Source organism: Hydra viridissima, unplaced genomic scaffold, assembly GCF_058129835.1.
Source record: "Hydra viridissima isolate aposymbiotic clone 2 unplaced genomic scaffold, HvirCarnegie_v1 scaffold_2, whole genome shotgun sequence".
Taxonomy (NCBI): Eukaryota; Metazoa; Cnidaria; class Hydrozoa; order Anthoathecata; family Hydridae; genus Hydra; species Hydra viridissima.
Window position 1 is genome coordinate 12,657,478 of NW_028324301.1, and position 20,800 is coordinate 12,678,277.

At 33.5% G+C, this 20,800-nt stretch overlaps 5 protein-coding genes and 1 pseudogene across 7 annotated transcripts in view; all 6 read right to left on the minus strand.

The window, feature by feature from the left end:
* The window catches only part of LOC145183621 (uncharacterized), a 31,251-nt gene extending 30,857 nt beyond the window's left edge, over nucleotides 1–394 (minus strand). Inside the window, exon 1 of one of the 2 annotated variants that reach the window (XR_016449689.1) lies at nucleotides 7–167. The gene's annotated coding sequence lies outside the window, so the exon portion shown is untranslated. Of the gene's footprint in view, nucleotides 1–6 lie in introns of both variants that reach the window. The other variant, XM_090078150.1, reaches the window with a different exon arrangement.
* A 2,747-nt stretch (nucleotides 395–3,141) lies between these two features.
* LOC145186618 (zinc finger MYM-type protein 1-like) lies at nucleotides 3,142–5,678 on the minus strand. The gene is made up of 2 exons (XM_090078152.1): nucleotides 4,030–5,678; nucleotides 3,142–3,939 (listed from the first exon to the last, which is right to left on the minus strand). The coding sequence occupies exons 1-2, from the start codon at nucleotides 4,376–4,378 to the stop codon at nucleotides 3,158–3,160; spliced, it is 1,131 nt and encodes a 376-aa protein (XP_089934278.1). The 5' UTR covers nucleotides 4,379–5,678; the 3' UTR covers nucleotides 3,142–3,157.
* Nucleotides 5,679–5,817: 139 nt separating this feature from the next.
* On the minus strand, nucleotides 5,818–8,306 carry LOC149891986 (uncharacterized). 2 transcript variants are annotated; one of them, XM_090078153.1, is made up of 2 exons: nucleotides 6,635–8,306; nucleotides 5,818–5,912 (listed from the first exon to the last, which is right to left on the minus strand). In XM_090078153.1, the coding sequence occupies exon 1, from the start codon at nucleotides 8,173–8,175 to the stop codon at nucleotides 7,816–7,818; it is 360 nt and encodes a 119-aa protein (XP_089934279.1). In that variant the 5' UTR covers nucleotides 8,176–8,306; the 3' UTR covers nucleotides 5,818–5,912; nucleotides 6,635–7,815. The 2 variants fall into 2 exon arrangements, with proteins under 2 accessions (XP_089934279.1, XP_089934280.1); XM_090078154.1 differs by having other exon boundaries at nucleotides 7,602–8,202.
* A 2,669-nt stretch (nucleotides 8,307–10,975) lies between these two features.
* LOC149891987 (uncharacterized) lies at nucleotides 10,976–12,749 on the minus strand. The gene is made up of 3 exons (XM_090078046.1): nucleotides 12,446–12,749; nucleotides 11,434–12,355; nucleotides 10,976–11,291 (listed from the first exon to the last, which is right to left on the minus strand). Exons 1-3 carry the CDS (start codon nucleotides 12,747–12,749, stop codon nucleotides 10,976–10,978), a joined length of 1,542 nt encoding a protein of 513 aa, XP_089934172.1.
* A 304-nt stretch (nucleotides 12,750–13,053) lies between these two features.
* LOC149891988 (uncharacterized) lies at nucleotides 13,054–15,322 on the minus strand (annotated as a pseudogene).
* Nucleotides 15,323–15,856: 534 nt separating this feature from the next.
* On the minus strand, nucleotides 15,857–17,184 carry LOC149891989 (uncharacterized). Its single transcript, XM_090080325.1, has 2 exons — nucleotides 16,774–17,184; nucleotides 15,857–16,365 (listed from the first exon to the last, which is right to left on the minus strand). Exons 1-2 carry the CDS (start codon nucleotides 16,844–16,846, stop codon nucleotides 16,028–16,030), a joined length of 411 nt encoding a protein of 136 aa, XP_089936451.1. The 5' UTR covers nucleotides 16,847–17,184; the 3' UTR covers nucleotides 15,857–16,027.
* Between the last annotated feature and the right edge of the window lie 3,616 nt (nucleotides 17,185–20,800).

Here is a 20,800-nt window from a genome sequence, read left to right on the forward strand (position 1 = left end):
AATTACCGTTAGTTGCACTAAGGTTAGAGAAACGAATCTCAGTAATTAGATTTAGTATTGCACGTGAAATAGACCGTAATATACAAAATTTATTTGCATCAACCATGGACGTATAAGAGATGGACGTGCAACTAATTGTTTTTCATCAAAGAGGCCGCAGAAATCAGCGAGCCATGCGAGTTTCGGACAAACTCTAAATTTTCACCCGTTAACAAAAAAATCTATTAAAATGGCTGCACGCATATTTAACACAGAAACTCTGATCACGTACTATTAGTTTAAACTTTTATAGCATTTGTTTAATAAGACTGTTCAGGATAAAGTAACTACTTCACGCGTTGACAAATTACTAAACAAATTACACCAAGGTAAAGGAAATTAGTTGTCGGCACGAACAGATTTTCATCATTTTTTCAAGATGAACATTTGTAAATTAGGGAACTTTTTTCGTGTAAACAACAGTGGCGGATCAAGGGGGGGGGCTAGGGGGGGGCTATAGCCCCGGGCCCCACAATTTTAGGGGCCCCGATTCAAAGTAAATAATTTTTTATTAACTCTGAAAATTAAATCTTTTAATAACTTAAAAGAGCCAAAGTTAAATTTACTAAATTGTCTGAAAACAAAAGCACAAAAATAAAATAACTGTCAACAAAAACGCTGCATTATATATTTTTTCCGGTCTTTGACTACGAAGGAGCGCAACTACTTCTACAAAAAAAACTTAGCTCGTTTATTGAAAAAGACTATTCGGATAAGAACAAAAGAAAGGTAATTAAAAAATTGAGCAACGGAGAAAACCAAGTTGATTCTTTAAGCGTGTCCGACAAGTTTCGAGTGAATACATTTTTTGTCATTATTGACAAACCTGTGACACAATTAACCATAAGAAGAAACGGTTACAACCACGTAAATAAGTTATTTGGATTTCTATCCAAGCTGTTAACTATTAGTACCATGGAATTGCAAGTTAGCGCGAAAAAAATTGTAGACGTGTACTCAAATGATTTAGAAGATAGTTTCATATTTGAAATAGAACAATTTGTAACATTATTAAAGTTGCAGCCTCCGGGGGTTTTTTTCGCATAAAAAAGATAAATCTGAGACTGAAAACACATTGATTCCTCTGCATGTTTTAAATTGGATTGTTGAAACCGATATTATTGATGTATTTCCAAATGTTTATATAGCATATCGCTTGTTTCTAACTATTCCCATAACAAATTGCGAGGCTGAGATATAATTCTCTACTCTTAAAAGAGTTAAGAACATGCACCGATCAACAATGGTCCATAGTCGTTTAAGTAATATAGCAAGATTAACTATTGAGTCAAAGTTATTAGAAACTTTGGATTTCAGCGATGTGATTGCAGATTTTGCGGGGAAGAAAAGCAGAAAAAAATCACTCAACTTAGTTCAATAAAATAAATATAAAATTTGTATATAAATAAATATCCGTGATAGCGTTTTCAAGAAAGTCTTAGTTTTACTCATTTTTGTCGCTGTTAGTGGAACGGGGCCTCCAACTTTTAAATAGCCCCGGGCCCCGAAAAGTCTTAATCCGCCACTGGTAAACAAAGTCTGTCAATGATAAAATAGACCTGTAAGGATAATTTTAAAATGACTAAAAAAGGTACTGCGAAACATAAAAAAGCTTAAATTACAATTTTTTGTCAAGATCTGGTTTCATTCAATTCCTTGGTCCTTCATACACCAGCCTTAAATTTGTATTTTTTTAGTATTTTTTCCAATATGTCGCCATTTGGTGCCTCGACTACTCTATAAGCTCCATAATATATATTCCACTAAGCATTTTTTTTTTAGTAGGCTTATTTTCTAATGGGCTTTTTTATAATTCATTTGATATAGCAAAACCTTTTAAAAAGTTATTCAATTTTATATTTATCTTGCAAAATGCGGCCAGATATTTCATGTTTTCGTTTTTCATATTTTATATATTATTTCATTTGTCATACAAAGCCCATAATAACCCATTTATTTTTATCAAATAAAAATTAGTTTATATATAGCTGGTAAATTATGTTATGCTAATATTAAATACTTAGTTATTCTTGCGGTTTGCCATAAATTGGCTTTGCTAAGTTCTTTAAAACTGTGACAAATTATTTTTTTCTTTATTGTATTTACATTCATTTTATGTATAAGTTATTTATCCTTAACTGTATATATTTCTGTTGTTAAACATAAAAATGTAAAATTCTATAATATTCATAAACTGGAAGTCTACAGCAATATAGTAGATGGAGTAGTTCCCTGGACATGAAACCAATATGCTTTAGGTAGCTACAAAACTAGTTGATATTTTGTATTACTTATTATCTCTAGTTATACATGTACTTAAGTAGTCAAGTAAATGATCTCAATTTCTATATTACCATCAGCGTTATTTCTTAAAATATTAAGAATGTCTAGCTATATAAAGTTAAGCTTAAAATTTGGTTCTATTGCTGTTATCTTTAACAACTAAAAGGAAGTTGATGACCAAAGGTTTTCGATGAATCCGACAGACTTTAATACAATTTAGTTTGTATTGTTTACAACAAAAGATTTGTAACAATAAGCAACGAGCATGTTTCGCAAAAAAAAAAAACAATATCGCTGCACGTCCACCTCTTATACGTCCCTATATCAACAAAGCTGGGAGGTCCAGTTTAAGCATAACTTATTTTTGCCTGCTTTAGTGGAGCAAGGACGTATTAATATATGGACGTTCAACGCATTGTTATAGATCAGAGGTGCCGCCAATTAGCCAAAAACTATGCGTGTTACCGTCAATTTTCTAAATTCATGATACAGATCTTCTACCCGTCAAATTTATTTCACAAAACCTCCCTCAGTAAACCCATGATAATTATGCATTTACTGAAGTTTATGGTTATAAAAGACAAGAAAATTATTCAAGAATAGCTTAGAAATCTGGAAAAGGGTGGTTTGAGCTATGAACTTTGCTTAATAAAATTTAACTGTGTTTAAACTTTGACGTCTAAAACTAGGCTTTTGCAAAAAGCCTATGTTTGGTTTACTAGAATGCATAGGCGTAGAGTTTTAGTTTTCCCGGATGGGGCATAAACTATTTTGTAGGAGTTGAAAATCTATAATTACAAGTAAAAAGTTTTTTCAATAGGCATAAAAATGTAATTTATTTTCTCAAGTAAAATGTGTTCATGCATATGGAGGCACGCATTATAAACTCATTGATCAAATGATCAAGATCAAGAGTGTAGGCAATATCGCGATGACAATTTAAAATAGCGAGATGATTCAATCGCTCCTGAGACATTGTAGAACGCAAATAAGTCTTTAGCCTACGAAGACAAGAAAAAGAGCGCTCACACGTACATGAGGTGACAGGCATACATATTAAAACTTTTACCAGTTTCATAAACTCGGGAATCAGTGAAATTAATTGAGAAAGTACACCTTCATGGTCTACAAGCTCTTTCAAAACTGATTCAAAATTGATTTGTTGAATATTCTTGAATTTTGCATGATCCATAAATATGTCGCGATGGAGTTGTAGCCTTCTATAATCTTCAAAGTCATCTTTGTAAAAAGCCTCAACGAATCCAACTTCCAAGCACTGACTAATAAGAAATTTTTCTACATTTGCTAAATGCTCAGTGGTCTCAGTCGGTTTGAAACGGGTCGCAAGTGCCGTTGTAACACAATCCAGAGATGCATAGAAAAGCTGGCGGTAGTGGTCCTCTGGAGTCGTAGCAAAGTATGGAACTCCACTTCCAGTAAATTTTGATGTAATTTTACGTTTCTGTGGCATCTCTGGTTTGTCAAGTAAACTACATTCTGCTGCTACAACGGCTGCATCCCATAAGACTTTGAAGCGAGTATCACCCCGGGCTTCTTTTAACACCTCCTTAAAAGTGTTGTTGGTATTTCTTGCTTTGCAAAAATTAAGGTGCATGTCTAAAATAATTTTCAATAAACGTGTAACATTATAATTTGCTTAAAATAATAAATTTAAAAAAAGACACTATGAAATAAAACAATATTTACCTTGGAGTGCTGTATTAGCATCCTCGATTAACGTGAAGATCATGCGCAAAATTTCCAATTTGAAAAATGTGTCAAACTTACAAAAAGATTCCAGATAACCCGCTTCTTCTGACTTATTTTTGGCTGAATTATCAGAATGATTTTCAAAATCCTCTAACCAGTTGATAATGGCGGAATAGTTACTCGTAATAAATATAATGGACGGTTTTATAAGGATCCATCGAGTGTGGCAAAATGGCCGTAGTGTTGTTCCGCTTTCTACATCCTCTACATTTCGAAATTTGTTGGAACATGCCAATCTTTTTGGAGATCCACGGGTAAATACGATGTATGATTGCACTAAATTCATAATATTCCTGATCTCTGAGTTGATTTTCAACAGAATCTTGTGCTACCAAGTTGAGATTATGAGCGCGGCAGTGCACGTAAAAAGCCCGCTCTTCTTTCCTACTCATTAAAGTCTGCAATCCATAGATACTTCCAGACATATTAGACAATCCATCAAAACATTGGCCCCGACAGTTTTGAATCAACAGGCTAAATCGACACAAAAAGTCCATTAAACAGTTCTTGATGTTCTCAGTTTGCTAAAATCCCATTAAAAGCTCCTCAATTTTAAATTTTTCATTAACATGCCGAACGCAGATCGGAACTTGTTCTTTCGTGGACATATCCGTTGTTTCATCGGATCAAACTATAGAATTGTGATTCCCTTATACTTTCGCATAGCTTAAGAAGCGTTGCATGAGCAAAGTCTTGTAGGATTTCGTTTTCAATATCAGGCGAGAGCCACTTTTGCTTTTCAGGACGATTCAACCATTTCTTCAGTTCCAGAGAATCGTCTGCTCGTAGTTTGAGTAGCATGCGAAAGTTTGAATTATTTTCAACTTTACCACAAATGAAAAGGCCTTGCGTTCCCTAATACATTTTGAAGAAACATTTATTTATCTAGTTAATAAATTTAATGATTGATAGTTTATCTAAATTTTTCTTAAACGAAATTGAGGATTTACCAAATAAAGAAGTGTTGTAAATATTTTCGATAAAGCCGTACGATTATCCATCATTTCTTTATTTTGGTGATGATTAAGCTGTTGGATAAATGTCGATTCCAGTGTTGCTGAGGCGATCATACTAATAGACGCCTTATGGAGTTTAGATCGCTCGTGAGAACCAAAAATTTGTGACGCTTTCTTCCAATTAGAAAATCCGTTTAAAATAAAAGCTTCGTACAAATCTTTTTCACTTGAACTACGAGGTAAAGGCATTTTCATTTGGGTAGCTTTGATGCAGGTAGAACAAAAAACATTTTCTTTCTCGCAGTCATGTAAAACCGATTTATGTTTTTCATTCCAGCTTTGTTTAAATTTTCTTCCCTTTTTTGAGGGAAAAGATGACTGTCTTGAACAACAAGGTCTAGGCTCCTCTGTAAAAGACGGCGACTCAACAACAGCGGTTGAATCAGTTGCATCATCTGACTGAACAAATGATAAACTTTCATGAGTATTATCTTGGAAGTTATTAGCATTTTGAGATTCAGAAAATAATGCAAGTGCTTCAATTTGATTTTCTTTTTTTGAAAAGTATTCACTAATCTTCTTCATTCTACAACATCGTACAACTTATTACTTAAAAGTCAATGTACCATTGAACAATTAAAAAATCTCTTCAAAAACTTACGTTTTTTTAATTCAAATGATTTTTAATTCAAATTTTTTAAATAATTAATACAAATAATACTGCCAAATTTATCAAAGAAAAAAAATACTAAACGAACGTTTAACTTACACAACTCTTTAGTTTATGCAGTTCCGTTAATTTGCTTTACATTGCGTTTTTACCGATCTCAAATGAGTCTCAAACTCATCAGAAGCGTGGAATTTCTGAAATTCGAAAAATAATATAAACTTTTGAAAATCACCATAGGTATTTGCGGAAATATTACAATCGTTTTTAAATTGTTATATTTGTTAATGTTTAAGTATATTATGGTTTTCATTTTTTAAATATTTTTGAAAGCTTGGTGAATTTCGCCGGGTGGGGCAAAGCCCCAGCGACAAATTTCCGGATGGGGCTCGAGCCGCTGAACCCCAGCGCGTTCTACGCCTATGCTAGAATGGATAGAGTAAAGTGAAGCAAATTTTCCTTGTTAAATTTAAAATTCCTATGACATAGTTTAAAGGTCGAATAAGAGATTTTCAGTGTTCTTTTCACCCCAATCTCAGATTATGCTCCCCACTTTAAGGTTCAAATCAGAGAGTATTTCTTATTTTAGTCGGAAATGTCGAACTTATTTTTTTCTCTTGAATTTGTTTTTTTTTTTTTTTGTTTTTTTTTTCTCGCGAACGTCCTAGTTATAAATTTTCTTATTTTCGATACCTAAATCGCATTTTGTCTAAAGGTATTATAACTAAAAGCATCTTAAAGTTCATAAAAAACTATTGATTTCAGAAGTTGGAAAGAAATATTAAGTATGTATTTTTAATGAGCATTTTTAAATAGTCAGCCATGTAAAGCTTCTTTAACTTATAATGATCTTATTATTCTTATTGTTATTGGTGTTACTAATAGTAACAATATTATAATAAAAATAATAAGACCATACCTTTCGTTGCATATTCTTGAGCCTTCTACAAATGATGTACAACCTTATTTTTAACCTTTAATAGATATATCAAAAGAAGTAATCTTATATTTCAATCTATTATCTCATTACTGGATAAATAATGAGTCTTCATTAGGAATATTTAAAACATTTATGCGGAAAGTGTAACTGCATAATAAAACAGGATAGTCACTGTCAGTTAAAACCTGTTGTTACCTTTAAACAAGCAACTCTTAGTTTTTACAAGCTGGATATAACCTCAGACAATCAAAAAGTTCATCCTGAATATTTATGCAAATCATGTTACATGGTCTTATGCAGGCTAGATTTAAATTCAAAAAAAGCCTTTGAAGCTGAGAGGAATGATAAATTCTTCACTTTTTCTGAACACACATAAACCTGTTATGTATGTAACACACTCACAAGAGTTGGAAGAAATAAAAAAGTAAATGTGATAAGTATTCATCAACGGTTAAAAACATTTTTATCAAAACATGGTTTTGACTGTTACAATCAAAATAACAAAAATTATTTTGTAATAGTTCAAATCAATAGTTCTAGCCAATCAAATGGCATGTGGAGATTAATTGTTTTAAATCGTGAAGTGCCATTATCCATTAATATTGATAAATCTCTTCCAGATCTACTAAATCTTCAATCTGCTAATATCATATTCTACAACATGTCATGCATAAACTTCTTTAATGTAATAATGACTTCCACTATCTTTTTTTCTAATCAGAAATAAATTTTCTGATTTTAAAAATTTCCAAAGCACATCAAATGAGGATGTTGGAATAATTGAAACAAAAGAAGGCAATACAGTTGAAAACTTTAATGTTATTAGACATAAAGATTGCTCATTAATATGGTCAGAAGTCTGTTGTGATTTTAGTAGCATCTACCGTACTAACTTGCCTGTAATGGAATCCAGGTTAAAGAATAACGAAAGTCAATCATCTATTACCTTTAACTAGCCATTTTTTAACTGTGTACATTTTCTTACACCAGCATATGTAATAAATGTAATAAAGACAACTTGCATTCTTCAATATGGAAGTTCATAGTACATTACAACAATTTACAGTTTTGAATAATTTCTAAAATCAAAATTAAGAATTATTCCAATATTTTCATAATCTGGGAGTATTTGCAAATATAAATTAGCACCAGTTTAGACGTTATGTTCCACAACATGTGAGTATAAATACACCTTTAGTGCGAATGTAACATTTATATTCATGCTTTTTAAAATTCGATTCTCTAAGATATTTATTGTTACATTTCGGACAGTTAAATTTAGTTATTAAGCGTTCTTCTGTTTTTTTCAGCATTTTAGTTTCTTCTTCTGCAATCAGCTTCTCTTTAGGAATTGTTGGTGGTATGAGCTCTAATTCAAAATCCTCTGATAACAAGTCCGCTAACTCTTCAAGATCTATCTCAATAAAATCATCCACAACTATTTCAATTTTGTTATCAATATTTTCAAGCAAAAAAGAATAATCTTCTTGATTAATAGCTAAGTTTACGGCCATACTCATTTTATGTATCGCTGCTCAGAAAAGTATTTTTAAAAATATTTTTATTGGATATTCAAGACCATCTTTTTCCGACGTTGAAAAAAATAAAAATACTCCCCGGTTTCGCAACTACCACCTATTGTTTCGCTTTTGTTATCTAAACAATACCGTAACACGCATATCTTTTTTTTGAAACAATGCATTGAACGTCCATCTATTAATACGTCCTTGAGTGGAGTATTGCTTCAACGAAAAATGTCAATCAAAATACACGAAACCAGACAACTTGCTTCATTTTAAAAATAGCCAGAAAGATTGTTTGAAGTTACATAATTTAATTTATCAGTTAGGGCAAAGTGCCCAATTAATGGCCATAAATTTCTTTTTGTAAGCCGTGAAGAATGCCTTAATCTAACGGAGCTTTTATTTTTTCACTGTTACATTGGTGACAAACGACTTTACCTAAAAAAAGTCCTAGTTAGTACTAAAATATGCTTCATTCAGAGAAAAATTTATTTAAACAGAGTTTTCAATTTCGTACCAATTAATGGCCGGGTAGACCAAATAGTAGCTAACAAATTGAGAAATGGCACCTATTATGAGCCACTTACATAACCTATAACTGACATATCTAAGAATGCTTATATATCAAAAAGTATTATTTTATCAGATGATTATAACCTAATGTTGTAAACCATAATAAAAAAGTCTTTCATGTATATTTTGGCTTTTACACAAACATTTATCGTATATAAGATAGCGTAACTAATAACCGTATGTATAATAGGTTTTATAAATAGCGTTACTAATAACTGTAATATTCAGAAGATGTCAGAAATATTCAGAAGTGACGTCATGAGTGTCATATTACATTATTACTTAAATTATAACAGTCTTCTCCACGTTAGGAAAGTTTTAGGGCGGAGAGTATAGACTTAACCTCTGATATTATACTAGGAAAGAAAGTAGTCGTCGAGATACTTTGGCCTCTTCGTAACGCGTCCTGTTCTTGAGGGTATGTTATTAAGATTCTCGGGAGTAGTAACTTTCTGTATAGGCTGACTAGGTACCGCTGTTGTAGGTGACTGATTACAAGGGATACTATCTATAATTGAATTCTCAACTAATGGGTTTAAAGTTACCTCGTTGGTTTCGTTTAATTCTTCTTGGTTTCTGTTTTTGGAATTGTTGGTATTGTTGCTAATGATCATCTGTTCAATGTTCAAATCACCGGATTGTTGTTGGACTGATTCTGTTGGGGGATTTAGGTCTTCTAGTGGGGCGAGGTCGTTTGTTGAAACAGTATCAATTTTTCCATTTTGAAATTTTATTCGAGCGTAGTGGGGCGATATTGTTTCTAGCAGTTGAACTCTGTCAACGAGTGGATCTCCTTTCATTCGTACCTGACGTCTGTAAAGGATTGTGGCATCCTGTTCTGTTAAGAAGTTAGGTAAAACAGTGCCTATTATTGACGAGCGTTGAAAGTTCATCATCCTCTGATGGGGTGTTTCGTTACACAAAATTCCTCTTATGGAGGACAAAGCCATTTGCAATACTATTTCCCATTTCTCTTTTCCTAGACTTAAGGTTTTCAGAGCTAGACTAACGGCTTTTAGTATTGTTCCGCTTATTCGTTCACACTGACCATTGCCTTGGGGATGGTAAGGAGTGGTTCTAGTTTTAATTACTCCGTTCTTTTCAAGAAAAACTTTGATTTTTAAGCTTTCGAACTGAGTTCCACGATCTGTATGAATAGATGATGGTGCACCAAATAATGAAAAGAGGCTGAGAAGGTGTCGTATAACAGAGTCAGCTGATATGTCTTGACAGGGGAATGCAAATGGGTAGCGTGAGTACTCGTCCACCACCACGAGGATGTATTTGTTTGCTGTAGTGGATTGTAAGGGTCCAATAAAGTCCATCGATAAGCGTTCCCAAGGCCTTGTTGCCTGAATGAGACGACCTGTGGGTGGTTTGTAAAAACGTGGTTTGAGCTCATTGCAAGTTGTACATTGGTTTGTTAATTGTTTGATTTCTGTGGTGGAGTATGGTAGATTTCTGGTTTTGCAGTAATGTATCATTCTTGTAACTCCAGGATGGCATAGCTGGGAATGGATACTGTAAAACGCTTTAGTGTTATTTACAGTCGAGCAACATCTTGAAAGGGCATTTGCTACAATGTTTTGGTTCCCCGGCCTGTAAGAGATTGTATAATTAATATCAGCTAGTTCTAAACGCCATCGTGTTAATTTTTCATTTTTGATTTTTGTTGCACTCTGTTTATTAAAAATAAGGGAAATGGATCTTTGGTCGGTTATTATGTTAATATAGGGTACTGAGTTAATCAAAGGCCTCCATCTTCTACAGCATTCCACAATGGCAGCCGCTTTTTTTTCCACTATCGCATGCTTCCTTTCGGCATTAGTTAATGTCCGTGAAAAGAAGGCAACGGGCCTGCCAAGTTGTAATAGTGTTCCTCCGAGTGCTGAGTCGGAGGCATCAGTTTCTATTGTTAATGAAACTTTTAAACTAGGGGAGGCTTGACAAGCTTCTACAAGTTTATTTTGAGTATTTTTATTGCTTTTTTAGCATGTGGAGTTAAACCCTTTGTTGGAAAATTGTCTCTTGCTTGGGTAAGTGGGAGAGTTAATGCTATGCAATTGTGTATCCACTTAGCGTAATAAGCAAATAAACCTATCATTCGGTTTAGCTCTGTTAACGATCTTGGCTCAGGCATATTTATCAGTGCTTCGTATCTTTTTGGGTCTGGCTTTATAGTTCCATTTTCAATAATATGGCCTAAGAATTCGATATGATTTTTTTAAAAATTACTCTTTTCTTCGTTTATCTCAATGTTGGCGATTTTAGCTGCGTGTAGAAAGCGACTAAAATTTTTATCGTGTTCTTGGGCATCTTTTCCACCGATAATTATATCGTCGAGATAAGCGTATGTGTTTTCAAGTTTATTATCCTGAATGAATTTATCCATTACTCTTTGAAAGATTGGTACCGCGTTTGTACATCCAAAGGGTAAGCGTTTGAGCTCATATAATTTGCCGTTAGCTTCAAATGCGGTTAGTTTGTAATCTTCGGGTCGTATTCTCACTTGATGATACGCCGATTTGAGATCAATTGTGCTAAAAGTTTTATGGACTGCTATTTTAAGTATTAAGTCATCGATTCGTGGTGTAGGATATGAATCGAGCGGAGTGTGTAAATTAATTGTATTAGAATAATCGATCACGAGGCGATTTTTATTTCCTGTTGATACTACAAAACATTGAGCTCGCCAAGGGCTGCGGCTTTTTTGAATTATATCTTTTTTTTAGTAAGCGGTTTATTTCATCTGTTATGGCGGAGATATTTTTGGGAATACGTCGTGAGGTTGTAGCTATTGGTTTTATTTTGTTAATATCGATTCCAGGTATTAAGGCGTATGTTGAACATTTCATACTTTTTGTTGCTAAACAGAATTTTAGAGGCTCTTTGTTTCCTTTAAAATTGATGGTCATTGAGGAATGACATGTTAACACGTCCATTCCAATAATTACTGGTGCCACCAAGTTTTCCACAACGAGGAATTGTACTTTTAGTTTTTCGCTAGCCAGTAATAATGAACCATGGAAGATACCTTTAACTTTTAATGTCGAGTTATCTGCTAGTGATACCTTTGAGGTAGATTGAGTATCGTATGAAAATTTCCATTGTCGAAGAAGTTTTGATGTAATGAAAGTTTTGTCGGACCCAGTATCTAACAGTGCATATGTTAGATTTTCGTTTATGGTGACGTTAATTAGTCTATCAGGTGAGTCAATTGCTGCTATGACCGTAGATATTATTGTGTTATCATCCTTTCCGTTATCTTTAACAACTGCTGCTTTGGTGTAAGTTTTGTTTTCTTTCTTAGAAAGACAGACAGTTGCCCAGTGGCCCTTTCTATGACAATGTGTACATGTAGAGTTTCGTGCAGGGCATTTGGTTTTTGGATGTGGATCATTACCGCACCAAAAACAGGGAGATTTGGTAAGATTATGACTTGCTGCAAAAGTTGGTAGCGTGGTAGTAGCTGTTATAGTTGTTGTCAAATTAAGGGCATCTTCGGTAGCCAATTCCATCGTAAGAGCTGTTTTATAAAGTGACTCTAGATTGTCATCTGTAGCTTCAAGCAGTCGTTGACGAATAGAAGGTGAGTGAATACCAGCTATAAAAGCATCACATTTTAGTAGGTTACTATGTTGCTCTGCTGTCAGAGGTTATGTTGGACATTTTCTGGAAAATTGTTTTAAGTTACTCATAAAGCTTTCAATCGATTCTCCTTCTTTTTGTTTAAAAGAGCGAAGTTTAAGGCACATCATGATCGCTGTCGATCTTTTTTGATACTTGTTATCAAGAATTTTGATTGCATCGTCGTATGATGTAACATCCTGAATTATCGTAAAAGCCTTCACTCCGCATAGAACGAATAAGACTTGAAGTTTACAATCCTCTGGGATTTCGGCTTTATCTAGGTAAATTGATAGCATTTTTTTCCAGTATATATAGTCTTCTTCGTTTGGTTCGTCGCACAGTACTTTTTTGAATATTTTTGCATCCATACTGATTTTTATTTATATATAATAAAACTTATATTTGATAAAATTGTTGTAAACCATAATAAAAAAGTCTTTCATGTATATTTTGGCTTTTATCAAATATAAGAAAAAGGCTATACAAGAACCACAAACATTTATCGTATATAAGATAGCGTAACTAATAACCGTAAGTATAATAGGTTTTATAAATAGCGTTACTAATAACTGTTATATTCAGAAGATGTCAGAAATATTCAGAAGTGACGTCATGAGTATTATATTACATTATTACTTAAATTATAACACCTAATAATGAAATAGGAACTACTCGATACTAAGAAAAAAATTTTTTAGCAAAAAGAGTATATTAAAATATACTCTGTTTTGCTAAAAAATATTTTTTTCTTGGTTTATAGCAGTACTTTAACGGAGTGTTTATTTGTTATTCGAATCTAGCTTGTGTATCAAATAGGAAATAAAAAAATCAGTTGAGAAATTTTTTAATTGCTATTAATCTCTTGAACTAAATTAGCTTTTTTAGATAATTTTTGTGTCTCTTTCCTCTGTTGTTCTTGTTCTTTTTTCTTTTTTAATCTTTTTTCTTCAGTTGTATTGACTTGATTTTTTTTCTTTTCCTCATTATTCAATTTCGATTGCATAGCTTCTTGTGAAGTTAATACAAAATATTTTTGAACCTTTCTTCGATTTTCTTTTGACTTGATAGTATATATCTTTGGATAAGGCAAAATATCATTATCACTATCAATAGCAGAACCCTTTGTACAAGACTGAATTGGTGTCAGAATAGGCTGAACAATAGCTTCATTTGGCATCTGATTATAATGAGAGGGGGTTTCATTGGTCAAATAACAAGGCTGGCCTGTGATTTCATTTGGCATAGAATTTGACTGAACAATGGTTTCGTTTAGAATTGGAACAGGAAGATCTGTGTTTTCATTTAACACTAGAATATCTGTCAAAAACATCCTTTATGCATAACTCTTTTTCAGTTTGAATTCTTTATATACTTTACACAAAGGATCTGGAATGTCATAACTATTCTGGATACAGAAGTTGAAAGTTGTAAACTGCTCATGTGTTAAATAAGTATCCCAAACTAAAGAAGCAGTATTATTGTAAAGGTTTACCAAATCAGTGTTATATTTTTTTTTTTATATTCAGACGTATTTTCAGATTTATTTGTGCTTGATTCTATTTCAAAATCAACTCCCACTTCTATCAAATTTTCTGTTGTTGTTATTCTAGTGTCAGTTTTGATGGGTTGCAAACTTGATTCAAGCAGATCATTTTCATCAAGTAGTTTTTGTATGGAATAGACAGAATTAGGCAAGTAATATGTGCTTGGAATAGCAGATGGATTGTATGGATATATGCCACATGATTGAAACCCTGAAATAATGTTATCAGTTGTGAGGGCTTGGTCCCAGGCTTTCTTGAAAAGACCACAAAAATTAGGCTTGTCAACAGTAACTCCAGGATATTCATTTATCAATTCATGACAGATTTGATTGTAATATGTTTTAAGAGGACCAAATACTGTTCGATCTAGAGACTGGAGCCAATACGAACAATGTGCTGGCATTTCCACAATATGAATATTATTTTCAATTGCAACAGACAATAATTCAACTGAGTTATGAGAATTGTGACCATCAACTATGAGAACTTGTGGCCTATCTCTGCCTATGTTAGGCAAGAAAGTATTGATAAGCAATCCCTTGCTTTGTCCTACCTGTTTCACTAAAACTCCAATTTGAGCCTGAAGGTGCATCTGTAGTATTAAAAGATTGAAGAGACCTAATCGTTTTACCTTTTGCTATTAAATGTGGAGGCACTAAATCACCTGCAGCATTTATAGCAGCAATAATGGTTATGGTTTCACGTTTTCCTGTTGTACAAGATTGAAGGTGTTTTGTACCTCTTTTTGCAATTATTTTTGGAGGTTTAAAGTCCATCTGTAACCCAGACTCATCCATATTCTAAATCAAAGATGGCTTTAAAAGTGCATGAGTCTCCTGCAAAACTTCATGAAGTGAATAGAAATATTTTGCTACTTTTGGAACAGACATGCATTGATGGCGAACTGATGAAGTACCTTCAGGCTTTCGCAAAACTAAATTTTTATGTCGCTTATTGAATGAGTGCCACCATTTTTCTGAAGGAGTTGAATGTTTAAACTTTAAATTGTGTTTCATGGCTAAATCAGAAGCATATTTTTTAAATTGTCTTTTTCCAAATCCAAATCCAAGTGTAGCCCTTGTTGCTGCATATTCAACTAACTTGTTCTCTAAATTGCTAGATAATATTGGACTAGGTCCAGATCTAACACCAAGAACTGAATCTCCTCTAAAATATTTACCAAGAGTTGACTGAGAAACATTGAATTGTAATGCAGCTTCTCGTTGTGACATTGAACTATTTTCAACAGCTGCAATTGCATTTTTCATATCAACATTAGACCACTGAAATCTCTTAATCTTTGTCACTTTCTGGATAAACTTTGAGATAAAACTAGAGGCAGTTTTATTTTTCATTTTCTTGTTCCTTTTTGTGCTTTCCATGATTAAAATCAACTTAAAGAAATAATATACAAGCTTTAAAATATAGTATAAGACTTAAAAATGATATTACATATATATATATATATATATATATATATATATATATATATATATATATATATATATATATATATATATATATATATATATATATATATATATATATATATATATTTATATATATATATGAAGGGTGCAAGGGAAAAACAGGGAATGTCAATTTTTCGCAAACTGAAAAAACTAAAAATCAAGTTTTTAAGACTTCTGCTACCTGTCAGTGAAGCGTACAATAGTTTTTTTTGTTTGTCCGTAATCAGTATCCAGGCAAGGTTTGAAATAAGTTTATGTAAAAAGTTTTTAATGTATTGTTTGGATTTTAGAGAGCGTTATGTCACCCATGTCCAAAAATGACATTCCCTGTTTTTGCGTTGCACAAAATTTTCTTCTCTAATAAGACTAAAGCATCTAGTGTGGACACTCATAAATGACAGAGACTTAACCAAACATACAACATTGTCAGAAATAACAAGTATGCTACATTTACAAGCTACAATTACAAAAAATCTGAACATAAAATAGAACAAAAAATTAAAACATAAATTAAAACAAATTAAACTCATTTGACTATAAAAATATTTTTAAATCAAAATATAAAAGGAAAATAAAATAAAAAATACAAGGAAAAAACAGGCCTTGAAAGAGGGCAGCAGCTATTCATAATTAATTTTCCCCTTCATCGTCAATGTCAGAGGCATCAATCTCATCATTGTTGGCGTTTGATTGTCCATGATGTGGAAGACTGCTATAGAAATCTTGTGCCTCCTGTGGGCAAAAACGCTTTAATATCTGCAGGACTTTGAACTTAGCGGCTGAAATAAGCAAAGGTAACCTGTTGGATGGTTGAAGGGCTGCCTGTAAAGTTCTTCTTTTACCAACAGGCTTTGACATGACAGCTATGGTAAATAATCCATTCCAGCTTTCACGAAAATGCATCAGACGAGGGTGGTCTTGTGAATAGATCAATTCACGCAGAGGTTGTGTCTTGACTGGACAAGATGCTAAATAGAAAATAGAAATGTGATTTTCCACATTCAGTAGAATAGTGTTGGTTACTGTAACAACCTTGAAAGGAGATGGGTTTTTTCTTGTTTCCCTTAAATGCTGGTACCGTTCCCCTGGTGTGTTCACTGGTAGTTTTTGATTGATGACAGCCATGTCCCTGTTGCACTCCATGAAGGAATGTCCGCGAATAGGAAAGGCTAGTTTGACATTGGTGAAACGTCATTTGTGGTGAACCATGAAATGCAGGAATCGTATGATGGTCCAGTTTTTGTTTTGACCAGGGCACGAAACACAGAACAGTTCCAGTTTTGTAACTTCAGCAGTAGCAGCTCAGTTATTTTGAAGATTAAGCATAAAAATACAACTAAAAGATCTAGATTTACTCACCTGATGATGTCACTCACCTGATGAAGTCTGGATTTTGTCACACCAAATAATGACAAGAGTGCCTTGAAGCAAATCTGCATTCTTGAGCATAAATCTCCATCAGGAATCAGCAAATGATACTGATATGAGTAACTGTGCAGGTCGGCCTCATTCTCCTCTTTCCTAGGTCGTCTTTGTTTCACCATTTTCGGAATTATGGCTGCAGCTATCATGGCGTCCTGTTCGTCTTTTGTACCCAGCCCATTAAACCTGTACAAAATTGTCTGCCTTGCTTGCAGACTGATGTTTTCAAAGCACTGTAACCTTGCACAGTTGCAAGCTTCTCCCATTAAGTGGCTTGACAGCTTCATTTTTTTTTGCATTTTCTTTTTTTCTTCCATTTATCGACCGTTTTTTTGGTTTTTTAGTGACCTCAGGGTGTGTGTTTACATCCGCCATCTTGAATTGCCGTCATGTGACAAAAATACGGCAAATACATAGGTTTCTAGTGAAGCGGCAATTTGACTATCCTTGTTTTTATGTCGTAGAGGACTGACATTCCCTGTTTTTCTGTGGCAGGGGTATTTTTATTTGGCTATTTTTACCCGACTATACTTGTTTTTTCACTTCAGTACTTTGACAGAAGCTAGCTATTCCTATGCATAATCGGCTGGCAGGGCTATCTCAAAATGTCAAAAAATTGACATTCCCTGTTTTTCCCTTGCACCCTTCATATATATATATATATATATATATATATATATATATATATATATATATATATATATATATATATATATATATATATATATATATATATAAAGTATATACATGTATTGTATAGATAAGTTACTATTTTATATATTTACTAGCTATATACTAAATTAATGTTACATCAGTACTTGCCTATATGTTATGTTTATATAAATAGCTGATGCATTTGAAATAAAATGGAAATCAATTTTACTTTATAGTGTTTATACAGTATAAATTACACTAAGATCCTAATATTAGCCACTTTAGTACCATATAAGAGCCACGGCTCTTATTTGGTCAAACGAGTGGCTATTAATGAGACTATTTGAGATCTTTGAGTTTGGGCTCCATTTATGCTTCTTCCTTTCGTTTGTTGACAAATAAAACAGTTTACATAAACATAATAAACTAACAAAACAGATCAAAATATATCATAAAGCCGTATCCGAAGGAATACTTCTTTAAATGCGTCTCAAAGTTGCTTGAAAAAAACAAAAATGACTACCGCCGGTATAAAATATTTACTTCTACTTACCTTGACAAAAATAAGATTTCTAAAAAATCAAGACTAATAGAAAAATTTACAAAAGCTGAAATAAAACATAGATATATCAAAGAAACACTAAATAATATTAATAACTCGGTAAATGTCCCGCCAAGTAAATAAATGTAACAAAAGCTGACCCAAATTTGGCTCTTAATAAGACCCGGCCATTATTAGGTCACTTTGCCCTATGTAACTTTTAATTATGGTAGTTTTACAAAAATATCGAGAAAAACTATTATCAAAAACAAAACGCTGTAAAAAACTGTCTAATAAAATAAGTTAAAATGTAAAAATAAATTTTTCACATTGATAAAAACATAGAAAAACATTTTAATATAGGTTAAAATATTTTTGTTTTTGACCTCCGTTTTTTATAAGATCATTGAGTTGTGCTTTATAATCCGGTCAAAATAGACAAAAAAAAATGGTGGTAGATTTGCAATAATTCGCATAGGGCTGAAAATTTGTACATACCTTGAGCACATAATTACAAATAAAATATCTGCAAAAAAAGTTATTCAAGGTTTAAGGTATAAAAAAAAGTTGTTTTTTTTTTAAAAAAAAAAAAAAAAAAGGAAATGTTTTATCATAAAAATAGATCAAACAAAAGCGAACAGCATTTAAACGCATTTTTTGAATAAACTGTTTCGTCGGCTTTTCTTTGAACTTGTATAAGAACAATTAAAAAATGCTTTTTTCAAATAATTTTTTCAACTGATTTTTCTCGTCTGACTTCCCAAAATTCTTGGAACAAAGTTACGAACGATGAAATACTTTTGGCGATGAACGTTCCATTGCAGTTAAGATTATCGAGCAGTATTTTTTATTACGATTGGAACCGTTTAATACTTTTATTTAAATGTCGCAACTATGTTGTTATGTTTCTTAACAGATCCAAAGAAAAGTTCGATTTCAGTAAAGCTTTTATTTTTGATTCAGTAATACCAATACAATACAATAATATCACAAACTTAATATTTATAGTAAAATAGAAAGTTCCTAGAAAGATACAGAACATTCTGGAACGTTATTATATATCTAGAGGGTTCTATGGAAGATTCTCGAATGTTCTGTTGTATCTAGAAAGTTCTAGAATGGACCGTAACATCTCCTCGCCAGCTTGGTTTTACGGAGAGCAAGCGTTTTGATTATTCTTTGATAGGCATCTACTAGATCGTCTTGTTTTGACTTGTTTTTTATCTTGACCAGTCGGCTCACACGACAACAAATCGGGCTGTACTATTATTGACTCCTCCACCTCCCCGGAGTTGTAGCGATGCCTGAGTTGTTCAATATGACGATGCCAGACTAGACCATCAGGCTCTGTCTTCACTATGACAGATCGAGGACCGCATACTTCAGTGACAATAGCCGTAATCCATTTTGAGTTGTAATCATTACTTGAGCTAAAGTATCTGGCATAAACCAAGTCTCCCACTGAATATTTTACAACTTTGGAAGAGTCCATAGATTGCTTTGATTGTTGTAAATGAACAGGGGATAGAAAAAGCAGATCGATTTGCGCCCGAATTTGTCTGCCATTGAGTAATTCGCTAGGCGACGATCCATTTGCTAAAGGAGTTCGGCGGTAGACCATGAGAAATTCCTGAAGAGCATTCTTAGGAGGTAGGTTTGATTTCTTCATGGCTTTTTTGAAAGTTTGAACTAATCGTTCGGCAGCACCATTTGTGGCGGGGTGATATGGAGCACCTTTGAGCAGGACAATACCTCGACTATTACACCATTCTAGAAATTCCTGAGAAGTGAATGAGGAATAGTTATCGGTAACTAGAGCATGTGGATAACCGAAGTGTGCAAAATCTTCTTCCAGTAAATCAATGGTAGATTTGGCACTAATAGAAGACGTAGGATGAATACATGGATATTAAGATAGAGCATCAATCATGATAAGCCAATTAGTACCCATGAAATTGATTGCATGATCAAGATGTAGACGACTCCAAGGGCGTTCTGGTAGCATCCATGGATGGACTGCTGGTTTTGATGGAAGGTTCTGATTTTCCGCACAGGTAGTACACTGGTGTGCTAGATTAGTGATAGCTGAATCAATGCCTGGCCAATATACGGCAGATCGTGCGAGTTGTTTCATTCGTTGAATGCCGAAATGACCTAGGTGCAGTATCTTCAAGACTTGATCTTGAAGAGTTTTGGGGACGACAACACGTGGACCATAGAACAAGCATTTGCCTGAAACTGAGAGTGCTTTGGAAAGTTTTTGGAATTCCCGTATCTCGTCATTATTGTCGGATTCGACCCAACCATCTCGAACATTGCGAATAACTGCAGCGATGACAGGATCTTTGCTCGACTCGCGGACCAGGATATTCGGATCATGCATATTGATTTGACGACTAACGGTTTTCACCGCACAAATCATTAAATTTTCTTCACTACTTTCCTCCCCATCGAAAATGCGATCATGGTCAACCGGTAATCGACTGAGCGCGTCAGCGTTGCCGTGTTCAGCTGTCTTACGAAACTCGATTTCGTAATTGTATTGGCTAAGAATTAAAGCCCATCGAGCCAGTCTATTTGCTGCCATAGCTGGAGTAGCCTTTGTTGGACCAAATAGAGCCAGTAGTGGTTTATGATCAGTGACGATGGTAAAACGACGACCAAAAAGAAATTGATGAAACTTTTTTAAGCCAAAAATTATTGCCAATGCTTCTTTGTGAATTTGACTGTAGCGACGTTGACAATCAGTGAAAATCTTCGATACATTTGCAATTGGACTTTCAGAG